At 34.7% G+C, this 16,599-nt stretch overlaps 1 protein-coding gene and 1 pseudogene across 12 annotated transcripts in view; one reads left to right on the forward strand and one right to left on the reverse strand.

The window, feature by feature from the left end:
- Positions 1 to 1,241: 1,241 nt before the first annotated feature.
- LOC120588918 (zinc finger protein 30 homolog) overlaps positions 1,242 to 16,599 on the reverse strand; it is a 33,167-nt gene continuing 17,809 nt past the window's right edge. For 11 of the 12 annotated variants that reach the window (XM_039846233.1, XM_039846225.1, XM_039846226.1 and 8 more), the window contains one exon: positions 2,399 to 8,974. In XM_039846233.1, coding sequence (XP_039702167.1) covers positions 7,608 to 8,974 — 1,367 coding nt within the window. In that variant the 3' untranslated portion in view covers positions 2,399 to 7,607. Of the gene's footprint in view, positions 8,975 to 16,599 lie in introns of all 12 variants that reach the window. The other variant, XM_039846236.1, reaches the window with a different exon arrangement.
- Positions 10,868 to 10,986, forward strand: LOC120589006 (uncharacterized; annotated as a pseudogene).

Here is a 16,599-nt window from a genome sequence, read left to right on the forward strand (position 1 = left end):
GACAATCAAGTCAGTCTACAGGCAGGAGATAAGATGTCCCAGCTCAAGCAATGAGGACTTTTTGTTCCATTTAGGCCCTCATGGGGGAGGGCAACCTACTTTACTGAGTCCACTGATTCAGATGCTAATCACATCTGGAAACACCCTGACACGAACAGAAATAATGTTTAACTAGATACCTGGGCATCACCTGATCCAGTCAAGTTGACACATAAATTTAACTATCACAAATTCACCCCTTGTCAACTTGGCACTTATACCACTTAAACCATACTCAATCCCTAAAAGCAAACAATTACAAGGTTACAATTTCACTTAACATGATATAACTATCTTGTGTACAACCAGAAACTCACTCTTTCCCCAGAGGATGCAAGGCCCTTGGGTGATCTTTACTCTTCCCCTAGATACCCATCATTTAAATACAATGATGTAAAATTAACCATACTTAACTACTATAATATAGTCAATATTTCAATACCATGATGTACAATTACATAAGGGAATAAAAGAGGAAAAAATATAAGGCTAAACGCACACAAATGTTTATAACAAAATAAGGAATACTCACGACAATTATAGTCCTCATTTCTGTAATTGATCCTGTGATCATGGTTCCTAACCTGGTGGAGTGACACCAACTTTCATTCCTGAAGGGTCTGGATCATTAGCAGTCCTGCCTGGAATGGGTTGTAGTTTTCTACAGACCTTAATTACAAAATCATAGTAATACTAAGAAGTTGCCCTTAATTACAAAACCATAGTAATACTGAGGGATCTCCTGTGTTCCAGACCATGATCACAGAAGAGTTATGGGGGTTGTGTCTGAAGAGAACCAGCATTGTCTTGCATGGCCATTGCCTCAGGGGAGGTTATTACAGTTTCTTCAAGCAACTAGGGTTAATGAAAAGGCCAAAACCACTATGGGTGGAGAGGCCAAATCACTGGGGATGGGATGCCTCTCTAATAGAGGTAGAAAGGCCACTTCTGTGGTGGGCGGGAAAGCCACTTCCACTGCTAAGACTCATCAGCATTTAGGAGCTCAATATACCCAGCTTCATCAAGGTCTTCCCACATGGCCCTGTACCAACCCATCAGATCCCATTCTATCCAAATTAATGCTTTCACTTTAACACTGTTTAACTATTCAGCTGAGAGTTTTCCAAATCTTTAAGTTCTGCTTCCAAAGTTCCATCTTTAAGTCATTTCTTTTCTGCATTATAATCAGCCAGAAGCCAATCCACATCTTCAATTTTATTGCTCATTAAGTCCTACTTTCCATGAAACACTTGAACATGAACACAATTCAGCCAAGTTCTTTGCCACTTTGAACAACAAAAAATTGCCTTCCATCTAGTTTCCAACATGTTCCTTCTTTATTTCCATCTGAGACTTCCTCAGAATGGCCTTTACCATTCATATTTCTACCAACATTCCATCCATGGTTACTTATTCTTTAAGATGATTGTGGTTTTCTCTTCATCACTTCTCTAAGAGCTCACCAGAATCACCCTCAACATCCATATTTTTAGCATGCATCTCAAAACTCTTCCAGCCTTTATCCATTATTCAATTCCAAAACCACTTCCATATTTTTAGATATTTATTACATTAGCACCCCACTTCAGGTACCTTATTCAATTCAGGGTGCTATTACTGGGTACCACAGACTGGGTGGTTTATAAACAACAGAAATTTATTACAATTTTGGAGGCTGTAAGTCCAATATCAGGGTGGCAGCATGGTCAGTTTCTGGTGAGAACCCTCTTCCGGATTAAAGCCTACTATTTTTCAGTTGTATCTTCACATGGCAAAAGTGAATGAAAAAACTCTCTGGGATGCTTTTTGTAAGGGCACTAATCCCATTTGGGAGGCCTCCACCCTCATGACCTAATCACCTCCAAGGAAACCCACTTCCTAATACTATCACATTAGGGGTAAAATGCCAACACTTGCATTTTGAGAAAACACATTCAGTCCATTGCAAGGCTTAATGGTATCACTGCAGAATTCTACCAAACACTTAAAGTATAATTAACACCAATTATATACTACTTTTTCTAGAAGTTAAAAAAAGGTAACACTTCTGAATTCATTTTATGAGGCCACCATCATCCTGATACCAAAATAAGACAAAGACAGAATAAAACTATAGACAAGTATCTTTCCTGAATATAGATGCAAAAATCCTCAATAAATTAACAAATCATAGTAATCACAGCAAATCAGAAATATATATTTTAAAAGTACAGTTGACCTTTGAACGTGGGTTTGAACTGTGCGAGTCCACCTACATGTGGATCTTTCTCAATAAACATTTTGGAAAATTTTCTGGAGATATGAAAAGACTCACATACTAGACACATAATTATCAAAAATTAAAGAAAAAGGTACATCGTAAATGCATAAAATGTGGTTTATTTGATCATTTACTACCATAAAATACATGTGAACCTATTTTTAAAAAGTTAAAATTTATAAAAACTTATGCACACAAGACTTTACCTGGTGTCATTTGCAGTGGAGAAAAATGTAAACATAAAGATGCAGTATTAAATCATAATTGCATAAAATTAACTGTAGTACATACTATATACTTCTGTAATAATTTTGTAGCCACCTCCTGTTGCTATTATGGGCTCTTAAGTGTTGTATCCATTTAAAATGCTATGTGACATTAATCATCTGAGTTCATAAATAACACCACAGGACTCATGTCAAGTGCCACTAGTGATGGTGGAACTGCTCCTAACAAGCAAAGTCATGACATTACAAGATAAAGTTGAATTGCTTAATATGTATCAGAGATTGAGGTCTGCAGCTATGGTTGTCCACCATTTCAAGATAAATTAATACAGAATAAGGACCATTTTTAAAAAATGGAAATTAATGACACTGTTACTGCAGTTATGCCATCTGGCACAAAAAAACTTGCAGTTTTTGCAAAATAACTTTATCTTGTTTTGCAAATGCAGCTTTTATATGGGTACAGGATTGCTGTAAGAAAGGTATAACTATCAACTCTAATATGATTCAAGAAAAAAAATGAAGTCATTATGACAACCAAAAGCAAAAGGTGAAGGATCTAAAACTAGAGAAGTTAATGTCAGCATAGTTTGATTCAATTTTAGAAAGAGATCTGACTTTAAAAATGTTGAGATAACAGAAGCAGCTCCTGCCAAACATAAGGCAGCAGATAAGTTCCTAGACACCATTAAAAAAAACTGAGGACACCGAGGAGCAAGGACAGCCCCTTGAACGAGTTTTTAATGCAGAAGAAAATGCTCTATTCTGGGGGGGGAGAATGTCACAAAGGACATTTATTAGTAAGGAAAAGAAACAAGCACTAGGATTTGAGGCAGGAAGGAATAGCCTAACTGCTCTGAACTGTCAGTCGGCTTTATGACTAGGACTGCCCTGTCTATAAAGCTGCCCCCGAACTCCGATGTGACGAGATAAACACCAGCTGCCAGTCTTCTACAAGAAGGCCTGGACAATGAGAACCCTTTTCCTGAATTGGTTCCTTTAATACTTTGTCCCTGAAGTTAGGAAGTATCTTGCCAATAAACTGCCTTTAAAACATCTTTCAATATTAGACAACGCCTCTGGCCAACCACAACCCCATTAGTTCAACATTGAAAGCATCAAAGTGGTCAGCTTGCCCCCAAACACATCTCTAAAACAGCCTCTAGATCAGGCTTAAAAAAAAAAAATTCTTTAAGGCTCACTACCTAGAGTACCTATGGGAAGGATTGTCAACTCTATACAAAACCCCAATAAAGAGAACATCATGAAAATTTGGCATGATTGCACCACTGAAAGTGCCAAGATTGTTATAAAAAAGCCATGGAACCCTTCAAACCTGAAATAATTTCTTGCTGCTGAAAGCTTTGTCCAAATATTGTGCATGACTTCACAGGACTTACAACAGAGCCAATCAAGGAAATCATGACTTTGTAAATATGGCAGGAAAAAAAAAAAAAAAAAAAAGAGGTGAAGGAATTCAAAATATGGGTCTTGGAGAAGTTCAAGTGCTAACAGAGGAATTAACAGAAGATGACTTGATGGAGATGAGTGCTGAAGAATCAGGGCCAGATGATAAGGAAGATGCAGCGGTGCTAGAAAACAAATTGACATTAGACAATTTGGCAGGAGATTTTCAATTACTCAAGACTGCTTTTGACTTCTTTTATGACATGGACCCATCTATGATATGGGCACTGGAACTAAAACAAATGGCAGGATTGGTACCATATAGAAACATTTTCAGAGAAATGTAAAGGAAGTCGGACAGAAATTTATTATATTTCCATAGTTACACCGAGTGTGCCTGCCTCTCCTTCCACTTCTGCCATCTGAGAAAGCAAGATCAACCCCACCTCTCCCTCCTCCTCAGCCCACTAAAAATGAACAAAAGGATGAAGACCTTCATTATGACCCGCTTCCAATTAATACTAAGTAATTATCGCATTGTAGTTAATAAACTTATCTGTTATGTCTTCATTTGAAAACCTAGTAATTGTATAGCAAGAACTATGAGACATTTTTGTGTCGTCACCTACAGATACATCATGTAAAACATCGTGTATAAGACTTGACGTGGATAGCTTATCTTTACATGGGCATAAGGTGATAATATAAAATTATATTAATTTTATAACTTTGCTTTCAAAGAATTACATTACTGTACAGTATGCCTCTTGTAATTGGAGAAACTATCAGTCTATCATCAGGTATTTTTAAAAATAATGTAATATTTCTGATACTGTATTATGACTTAATTCTGTATGCCATAAAAATTTTATGGTGATTTCATTCATATATAGGCTAGGCTACCATGAAGCAATCATATTGCTGCTTGTTTATGCATTGATAAATACATAAATTGTCATACCTATAAAGCAATTTTTTCACATCTTTTCATTTTTGATGTCTCATGTTAGTAATATGTATGGTGTTTTGTACCATGTAAGACAATATCTATGTAGGTACTAACAATTCACTTTGCAAACAGACAACATAAACTTATGGTATCACTAAATCCAGTTCAATACTGTAAATGTATTTTCTCTTATGATTTTCTTAACATTTTCTTTCCTCTGGCTTACTTTAATACAGTATGTAACACATATAATATATAATACATGTTAATCAACTGTTTATGTTATTGGTAAGGCTTCTAGTCAAGAGAAGGCAATTTTAGTAGTTAAGCTTTTAGGAAGTCAGTTATATGCAGATTTTCAACTAATGGGGAATCAGTGCCCCTAACTCCCATATTATTCAAGGGTCAATTGTATACACTACAAACAATGGAGTTTATTCCAATGATGTAAGCCTTGATCAGTATCTGAAAATCTATGAAGGCAATTCATCATATTAAAAGAAAAAAATCACATTATATTCATTATACCAATTGGTACATCTTTCAAGTAGAATTTTTAAGAAATATAGAGGGTTCCATGCCAGTGTTTCCAGGTATCAAAAGGTCCTCAAAGTTATAAATTGCTTGGGGGGAGGGGGAAATCAAGTATATGGTTCTGTCTTGAAAATGCAGTATCAGGGTAAACATGAAGCCAACTTTTATAACTTCTATAAAACATCAGGGTTTCTAAGAATTTTAAAATTATTCTTCCATAGCAGCCTCATAGGGAACCCAGCAGAGAGAAGGGCCTGTTGAATTGAGTGAGCCCTGATAAAATTCATAGAAGATGCAGCTTTAAGGAGTACTGTATAATTTGAAGCACAGCAAACTCGAATAAGACAAACAATACAAAGTGGGAAGAGGCTTTTGGATCTCAAAACATATGCAGGCTAAAAACAGTGTGAGAAAATCATTCAGCTGTAAACACAGGCCACCTTTTATGAAGAAAAAACCTGCATGAGAAAGGGTAGATAGAACCAGAGGACCTTGAGTGGCAAACATGCTACTTGGAAGCAGAAACACAATTTGGGTTCTGTATTATGTAATGATGTAATCCACTGCTTCCCAACCACAGCAGAGAAATACTGTGAGAAATAGATACATTCTTTTTTTAGAACTAAGTCTTCAAAACCTCATGTATTTTACACTTAACACTATTTTAATTTGAACTAGCTACACTTCCAATTTTTCAATTTCAAGTGATCAACATGTTGTTAGCAACTATCTTATTAGGCAATGCAGCTCCATATTTGGTAGTAATTGCTTCTTTTACTCATTCTTTAAATATATGAAGTACTAAGGGATAGGCACTATAACAGATATAGCAACAGGTGATCTAGACAAAATCTGGACCTTCATTCTTAACTTCACAAACACATTACAGCATAGTTAACACTCCAGTGTTTAGAGCTTTGGCAACATTCACATGTATGGCATATAGGTATCTTTCAAAAATCATTCATTTCAAACTGGTTATAATTTATAGTTAATTTTATCTTTAAAAGAACATTATGGAAAACTCAAAAGACATAAGAGAAAATAGCAAAACCCAAATAAACAAAAACCACATACCCAAGACTCATCTTACCATATTTTGACAATCCTGTTGTTCACCCTTTTCCATGAACATTTTAAAAGAAATTCCAGATATCGCTTATGTATAAACTTCATAACTTATCTCTTACATTGTTACATAACCACAATGCTATTACCGCTTCACAAAGATATAATTTCTTAATATTATCTAATACTGTCAACATTCCCATTTCCCCAATTGTCATAAATATTCTTTTAAAAGTTTTCTCAACTTGTGGTCTAAATAAGAAACACTCATTCATATCATTTAATTGGTACATCTCTTAAGACTTTTTTTCTTAATATCTGAAAGTTCTACTTCCCTTTTTTTAGTGTCATTTTATTGGTTGAGAGGCCAGGTTGTTCCTCTTGTAGGTCAGCCATATTTTAGATTTAATTGTTTCTTTTTGCATCATATAATTTGTCCTTCTAGCCCCCAAATTTTCTCTTAATTGAGAGTTAGATCTTGATGTTTAGTTTCAGGTTCAATATTTTTTGGCACAATGCGTATGTCTTATTTTGCCTCATTAGGAGGTACATAATGTTTTGTCCTGTTTTTGATGAGGTTAAAATTGATCAGTCGGTCCAGATGTTGTCAACCTGATTACTCACTGTGAAGTTCATTATCAACCTTTCGCCTAATATTTTTAATATCTACTGAAATCTTGCCTAGTTCTATAATTTCTTCATGTGTTGTACAATTGTCTACTAAAAAACTTTTACCTCAGCAACTTGTAGTTGTCCTGCAATACAGTTCATACAGAAAATGCAGTCTAAATGATTTTCTCTTTCCTTTTACTTATCAATTTTCAGAATGAGCCAGTGCCCTGGCAACCTCCACAGGGAGAGGAGAATAGAGGTGATTAATAGGTAAGATAAAAAGCTTTTCAACATTCGCTCTTTTGAATTTCTTTCTAGAATGAACCTTCTAAAGTTTAACATGGTTTAAATGGTAATGAAAAGTTTCTACATATTCATGAACATATTCTTTTAAATAAAACCACTTAGTTGTGAGCATAAAGTAAAAAAAGATCCCTACATTCAAAACCTTTTCTCTAGAATTTTTCAATGTTCCTTAACACAAAATTCATAATGGAAAACTTTCTTATCATTATTTAGTTACATTATGAATTCGCTGATGGTAAGTAAGGTGTGAGTGTTGTCTAAATGCCTTCTTACATTCCTTACAATTGTATGGTTTCTCACCAGAATGAATTCTCTGATGCTGAATCAGTGATGAATGAAGCCTAAAGGCCTTCCCACATTCTTTACAGTCATAAGGTTTCTCACCAGTATGAATACTCTGATGCTGAGTAAGTTGTGAGAGCAGTCTAAAAGTCTTCTCACATTCCTTACATTTATAAGGTTTCTCACCAAAATGAATACTCTGGTGTTGAGTAAGTTGTGAGAACAGTCTAAATGCTTTCCCACATTCTTTACAATCATAAGGTTTCTCTCCAATATGAATACCCTGATGTGAAATAAGTTCTGAGTAACGACGAAAGAACTTTTGACATTCTTTACATTCATAAGGTTTCTCACCGGTATGAATTCTCTGATGGAGAGTTAGATGATAGCCACGACTAAAGGTCTTCCCACAGTCCTTACAATCGTAGGGTTTCTCACCAGTGTGAATTCTCTGATGAAGAGTAAGTTGTTGCCGTACTCTGAAGGCCTTCCCACATTCCTTACATTCATAGGGTTTTTCACCAGTATGAAGTTTGTGATGTAGTCTAAGGCCTGTACTACAAAGAAAAGCCTGTCCACATTCCTTACATTCATAGCACTTCTGAGCAATATTAAGTCTTTGATGTCTAGTAAGGTGTGCATACTGCCTAAAGGTCTTCCCACATTCCTTACATTCATACGGTTTCTCACCAGTATGAATCCTCTGATGCAAGTTAAGTTGTCCTCGCACTCTAAAGGATTTCCCACATTCCTTACACTCATAGGGCTTCTCACCAATATGAATTCTCTGATGTACTCGAAGATCTGCACTACATGTAAAGATCTTTCCGCATTTTTTGCATTCAAGGAGTTTGTCAGAAGTATGAATTCTCTGATGTCGACTAAGATGGGCACACTGTCTAAAGGCTTTTCCACACTCTTTACATTCATAAGGTTTCTCACCAGTATGAATTCTCTGATGGAAGGTAAGTTGTTGACGTACTCTAAAAGCCTTTCCACATTCCCCACATTCATAGGGTTTCTCTCTATTATGAATTCTCTGATACAAATTAAGGGATTTGAGTTTCCTACAAGTGGGCCTTTTTTCAGAGGTGGTTTTTTTCACTTGCCTGAAATACTCCTTTTGAGGACCCTTTAGTCTCTCGAACTTTTTATATTCAAAATCTTTTCTGAAAAAAGAATCTTCTGGGCTATAACTTCTAATGTTTTCCATGATCTCCCACTGAGATAAATTCATTTCATAAATATCCTTTTGAGATAATGTTTTAGTGTCGTATCTGGATTCCAAACCTGAAAGAAAACAAGGTAAACACATGCTATTTTCTTATTCTAGAAAAAGTAAACAAAGAAGCAAATAAAAACTTTGTAATAGAAAAAACTAGAAAACGAAGCCCAGTTGAAATAAATGGGCTAAAAAACTGATTCCTTTTTTCAATTAGAATAAGGAACAAAGACATGGCCTTTGTTTACTATTAGATATTTCAAACCACTGACTGTCCATTTGCTCCCTATGTCCTTAAACTGCCCCCTTTCAACTTCTAAAATATGTCACAATCTTTCTATTTCTTAGAGCTTTTCATAGGCTATTAAATTGCCCAGGAAAGCTGACTTGGGATCTCCACATGATTGGGTGCTTTTTGTCCTTTAGTTATCGTGTTAAAAATCAGAAAAATCATCCCTGTTGACTTCATTTAACTTATACCCTTTCTTTTCTATCCCAGTAACTTGTTTCTTACTTAACACTTTTTTTCAATTTTGTTACCTATTCATTAATTTTCTCAGTTTTTATTCTCCTCTCTTACTTTAAACCTGCCCAAGAGCAGAAACCATCTTCAATTATCATTGAATAACAAATGACTTGACATAGTAACTGTTCATTAAATTCCCATAATTATGTAACAGTTATTGCGAGGTTCTACTTATTTATCTTCATTTGAGTTTATATAACTTTACATATGTAGTAACAAATATGCAACCTGTTCTGTTTCTTCATATTTTCCCTAAAGTCCTCATGGTCAATGACATTTGGCTACTTCCTAGAAAGTATTTTAGTGATTTTTTTTTTCAGGCAAAATGACACACTTATACACTAGTAACATGCTAATAAAATTCTGAGCAAAGAGGTTTTTCTCAAATGCATATTTTCTCAAAATTTTTACAATAAGAGTTCAATATTTTCAAAAAGAAAAAAGTATCTTTAAAAACTCATAATACAGGCATATTTTTAATATGACTAAACTGGAAAGAATCCAAGTGTTCATCAACAGAATGGCTAAGTAAATTATGATATATTCATACAACAATACTGTCCAGCAATGAGAATGAATAATCTAAAAGTACACACAACATGAATCAATCTCATGAACATAATAGTGAGTAAACAAAGGCAGACATTAAAGAATATATACTTTATGATTCCATTTTCATATAGCACTCAAACCATAAAACTAATCTATAAAGTTGTTAAAAGTCAGGACAGTGGTTAACTTCGGTGGGAAAAAATTACTGGAAAGAGTTAAGAGGGAGCTGCTGATACCCTAGTAAAGCTCTATTTCTGACTAAACCCGATTATATGAGTGTGATCACTTTTTGAAAATTCAGTGAGCGGCATACATATAATTTCTGTAATTTTGTATTTATATTTCAGTAAGTTTATTTTAAAAGGAGATACTAAAAAAACATTAAAAGGCAACAATGATTTAAATAGCGTGGATGAAATGTGAGCAGAGACAGGTAAATGAATAGCATTGAAAATACTGCTATGAAATCTGTATGTGTCTTCCTCCAGCCTTCCTTCCTCCTGCCACCTATCTGTCTGTCTGTCTCTATATCGCTACCCAAGAAAGCAATACAAAAGTATGGCGATTTTCTAAGAATTTTGGGGAAAGTCAATTCAAGGCCTCATTAAGACAAATATGGTACATATGGTATATAAAATGACCAGTAATTAGCTGAACAATCCTAATACTAGTAAATAAGTAGGCAGCTATAAAGGTAAGAAAAATGTTCTTAAAATAAGGTGGTAATTTCAAAGGATTTACTTGCAATTTCAAAATTAAAAGCCAGTAATCCAAAAGGAAAATCTATCAAAATCAAAATAAAAGGCAAAAACATGTATAAGAAAATGAGAAAGTGATCACAGCATAAAAGTCCATACAAACTGGCATAAGACATAAAACATTATTCTACAGCCATGCTATCCTGAACAAGCCCAATCTCGTCTGATCTCAGAAGCTAAGCATGGTGGGGTCTGGTTAGTACTTGGATGGAAGACCACCTAGGAAGACCAGGTGCTGTAGGCATAAAAAAACAAAAAAAAATAAAATAAAGGATTGTAAGCTGACAAGGTCCTTGCAATCTCTGAGGTCAAAAAAGGATTGTTTCGCCTAAAGAAAAAAAAAAAAGACATAAAACATTAAACAATGGAAAAAGTAATGGAATAAAGGAAGTAAACCAACAGAGCAAAATGTCCATATCACTCGTAAAAAACAAAGTAGAACAAGTTCCAAAACTTATCCTAAAAAATGTGAAAGTTTTTATTAAAAACAAATTATTTCCAATGTGGATATACTGAACCTGAGATTCTCATGCACTAACTAAAGTGGCCCCCCAACTTAGGTGACATGCCAGATCAAGACCTTGGCATGTTAACAATTCTCATCTAGGAGGTTACTCTACAGAATAAACAGCTGAGCTGTTATCTTAACAAAAAGTCAGCCATGTTTGTTCCCAAATTTGTTTATGCCAGTTTTTATCACTGCAAGCGACTGAAAGACAACCATTTTTCTATGAAAACTAAGTTGATTGTTTTAAAAGCAGTGGGTATAGATGCATAATACATTGTTTTCAAAGTAGTCATGGCTGAGGAAATAGTAATGATTAACAGGAAACATAAAAACTCAAGAATTCTGCACTCAAACTGCTTCACAAGTATCTCCAGGTTCATGTTCTATTTTAAATAAATTGAAAGCGGAAATAATTTAACCAAGAAAAACCTACACTGAAATAAAAGGCTGGACTAAACATCAAAAGATTAGCCTATGGTAGGAAATTTTAATGTTCCAACTTTTAAGATATATTTAAAATATCTAACTGTTTAAAATTAATAAACCAAATACAGACTTGGATTCTAAGTCAAGGGCTTTACTCTAGTAAACAATTCTCATGCAAAAGCAAAATATTAGCCAATCTTAGATCAATATAAAAAGACTAATGTTTCCATTTAAGGGGTATCAGTTTTAATTGAAAAGAAAATGAGAAGCAAATTATCTGGTCATAAAATTCATTTGTTTCCTGAGGTATGATGTCTTTATAATAACTTTTTTTTTCTTTGGCTGCTACAAAATGATATGGGACACAAAATATTTATGACAGAGAAGGTTTCATTCACATTAATACTAAGATTAATGTATCCGGAGATCTGTAAGTATTAAAACCCTATGACTACAGAATTGTACTTCTTAGAATCAATACTGATCAAGTACCAAATAGTCCATACTAAATGCCAGTAAAATACTGAATAATCTTCACATTCTGCTCATAATTGTATTGCTTATTTCATTAAGGAATCAGAAGCAACTGAAAGAAAACTAGATTTCTCCCCTTCACCATATTATCCAACCAACCTATGTCCATATTCTTACCATATGCATAGTTTTCCTTCATAAATTGGCTCCTACTCTTTCCCATCTACTAAAAGTCATTGCTTACAAAATTATCTTCTCTCTATTCTATAAATTTTCCACTCTTCGAAATCATTCCCTTCAGCCTATAAACATGTTCTAATATCTCACATCTTAAAATACATTCCCTGTATCCTATGTCTGTTTTTAAGGCAAAATGATCTCAAAGAGTCGTATATGCTTCTTTTCATTATTGCCACACCTCTCATTTTCTTTTTCCTTTATCTTTCAATAACTTTAAAACAAAACTTTATTACAAGCACATTTCAAACATACACAAAAGTAGACAGAACAGTATACACTATAATAAACTGTCTATCTACCTACAACCCAACCTCAACAACCATCAATCCAAGCCCAATCCTGGCCTATTCTGCATTATTCTAAGCAAACAGAATATTCAAAGCAAGCATTATTTAAGCAAATCCCAAATATTATATTATTTTTTGTACTTATTTCAGAATTTACCTCTGAATTTTTAAAAAACATAATCATAATACCACTATCCAGACATAAAAAATGAGCAATAATTCTTAATATCAAAAATCACTTCCAATTATCTCATACATAAATTTTAAACAATTTAAAAATCATAGTTGATTCAAAGTCCATAGAATACAACTCGTGAACATGTCTTTCACATCTTTTAATCTATAGGTTCTCCTGCTATCTTTTGATTTCCCATGTAATTTATTTGTAGAAGAAACTGGGGTGATGTAGCTTTTCTCATATTCTGAATTTTGCTGACTATATTCCAAGGTGTAATGGAACATATTCCTCTATCTTCTTCCCATAAATTGTTAATTGGCTTTAGAAGATGATCAGACTTAGGACCAATTTTGTTGGCAAAGCTAGTTAATGGGTGATACTGCACCCTTACATTAGAATATAATGTCTGATTCTATCTATTTTTGCGATGCTATCAGCATTGATGTTCAATGCCGAGATCCAATAGTTCATTACAGGTCTCAAAATAGTTAAAATTCTAATTCTATCATTCTGCATTTATTCAATGAATACTTTTATTAAGAAAAACATTCCTTACTATAAGGACTGGTCTTAATAATGAGGAAGACAGAACAAAAGTTTCTTTCCCTTTAAATTTATGTTTTCCAAGAGTGACATCAGAAACACGGCGGAGTGAGAGACTTCCCCAATCTCTCCCCATGAAACAACAAATAAGCTGAACATCTAAAACTCAGCAAAACTCAAACTGCACACCAGCATGTCTAAGTGTGAGATCTATGCATAAGAGCTACCACAGGGAGTCAGACAGTTGACTGGGAGAAACAAGGAAGTTACTCTATCAGCCTGAGCTCCCTGCAGGAGGAAAGGGAGGAGAGAAGATGGGGCGAGATTCCCCGAACACCCTGCTTGAGAGAGCTGAGAAGCCAGTGGCAGAGCTCAGGCATCAGAACAGAAAGCAGAGAAGTGGGAACAGCAAAGAAACGACAGTTGATTATTACCAGTCCTGGTTACAAAAAGGCAAGGCTGAACCGCAATCCCCATCCCCCAATCCAGAAGGCCTCTCCTGACATATCCTCTGAGATTGAACACCCCAGGGAGCCCTAGGGGAATCAGCAAATGCTACTAAAACTGTCCCTAAAATTGACAGGGACTGAAATTGAGGGGACTGAGTGTGATTATCTATAAGGAAAAAAAAGGCATTATTAAGACTTTATATAAAGGAGTGCTACAAGAGGCTTAAACGCCACCTATTGAAAACCAAAGGAAAAAAAGCCTTCTGTGCAACAGACTAAAGAGAGACCTTTATAAAATAAATCTTCCTTCTGGAAAAAAAATAGAATACTCTTCCATTAATGTCCAGGTGGAAAAATATTCCCTTAACACTATGAACAACAAAGGTGGTGAGGCAGCTCGGAAAAAAAAAAGAAAAATCTCCAGAAAATAAGAATACAGACAAAGAAATATGCAACTTAAATGACAAAGAATTCAAGATTCTTCTGAAAAAACTGAAGTGAGATCCAAAAAAATTCATTTCAACAATTTCAGGAATTGAAAAAACAATCAGATGAGCAGAATGAGTTCTTTGGCAAGAAGACTGAAACCCTCAAAAAGAACCAAATAGAACTTCTGGAGATAAAAAACACATTGAAAGAGATGAAAAATGAAATAGCAAGCTTGAGAAATAGACTTCACCAATGGAAGAAAGGATCAGTGATAACGAAGACAGAAATCTAGAACTATCAGAAGGAAGAAGACAGGAACCAAAGAATGAAAAATAATGAAAGAGAAATACAAGAACTAGCTGATACCATCAGGAGAGGAAACATAAGAATAATGGGCATTCTCAAAGACGAAGATAAGGAGCAGGGACTAGAAAGCATTTTCAGACAAATAGTTGACGAGAATTTCCCAAATCTAAGGAATGAACTGGAGATTGAAATTCAAGAAGTTGACAGAATACCCAATTATCTCAACCCCAAAAGGCCTTCTCCAAGACAAAATGTATTAAAATTATCAAAAATCTATGAGAAAGAACTCTCAGGGCAGCCAGAGAAAAGAAGATAGTAACCTATAAAGGAAAATCCATTAGATTATCGTCAGACTTCTCAGCATACACCTTACAACCCAGAAAAGAGTGGAATCAAATATTCAAACTATTAAATGAAAGAAACTGGCAGCCAAGAATAATGTATCCAGCTAAGATCTCCTTTAGATACAAAGGAGAAATAAAGACCCTTCCAGACATATAAAAATAGAGTGAATTCTCCACTACGAGGCCAGCAGTACAGGAAATACTGAAAGCAGTCAGCTCACCTAAAACAAAATGACAAAAAAAAACCCATAATGATATTAGGAGTAAAGTGACTATCAGGCAAATAGAAGCAGAGGAATGCAACCCTTACTAAGAACAGGGTATCAGAAGCTGAAATAATAAGAGAATTGTTATAACAAGATAGTAATGAACGTTCAGCATACATAGGAATATGTTGAGATAACAAAGACTGAAAAGTGGGGGATTCAAAGATCCAAATTCACAAAGGGGAATGGAGATAAGGCACATGCAGAATAAAATGGACAACTGTGTATACACATGAATTATCTTTCATGTGTGTGTGTGTGTGTGTGTGTGTGTGTGTGTGTGTGTGTGTGTGTATATATATAAAAGCGGACAACTGTATACAATGACTGTGTGTGTATATATATATATATACACACACACACACACACACACACACACACACACATGGATAATTATATATATATAATATATATAAATACATATGAAGGATAATTATATATGTATATATATAATTATCCTTCATATATTCGTAATGATAACCACACACCAAAGATTCATAACTGAAGTATATAACATAAAACAAGAAGGACCAGAGGGAAAACTTACACAAAGCCCAAACAAAATAAAGAAAACAGAAACACAGGGACAAGGAAGCAATGGAAACACCGAGATACCAGGAGCAAAAGATAAAATGGCTATAAGAAGACCTCATATCTCAATAATCACCCTAAATATTAATGGACTGAACTCACCAATAAAAAGACACAGAGTTGCAGAATGAATCAAATAACAAAACCCAATCATAATATGCTGCCTCCAGGAGACACATCTCAATTCAAAAGAAAAATAGACTCACAGCGAAACGGTGGAAAATGATACTTCAAGCAAATGTCATTCAGAAAAAAAGTGGGAGTAGCAGTACTAATATCGGATGAAACAGACTTCAAAATAAAAAGGTAAAGAAAGATACTAAGGGACACTTCATAATGATAAAGTGAATCGTGCATCAAGAAGACATAACACTTAGTAATATCTATGCTCCGTATCAGGGAGCCCTGAAATATATAAAGAAAATACCAACAGAACTAAAGGGAGAAACAGACCAAACCATTATCATACTAGGAGACCTAAATACCCCACTCACTGTCTCATATGGACAGATCATCCAAACAGAAAATCAATAAAGACATATCATCCTTAAATGACACATCAGACCAACTGGACATAATTGACATTTACAGAGGCTTTCATCCTAAAACACTTGCATATACATTCTTCTCTAGTGTACATGGAACATTCTCAAGGATTGACCACATACTGGGACACAGAGATACCCTCAACAAATATAAGAGGGTTGAAATCATACCAACCGTATTCTCTGATCATATTGCTTTGAAAATGAAGATCAACTGCAAAAAGAAAGCAGGAAGAACTACAAATACATGGAGATTAAACAACATGCTCGA

Source organism: Pteropus medius, unplaced genomic scaffold (assembly GCF_902729225.1).
Source record: "Pteropus medius unplaced genomic scaffold, Ma_sr-lr_union100, whole genome shotgun sequence".
Taxonomy (NCBI): domain Eukaryota; kingdom Metazoa; phylum Chordata; class Mammalia; order Chiroptera; family Pteropodidae; genus Pteropus; species Pteropus medius.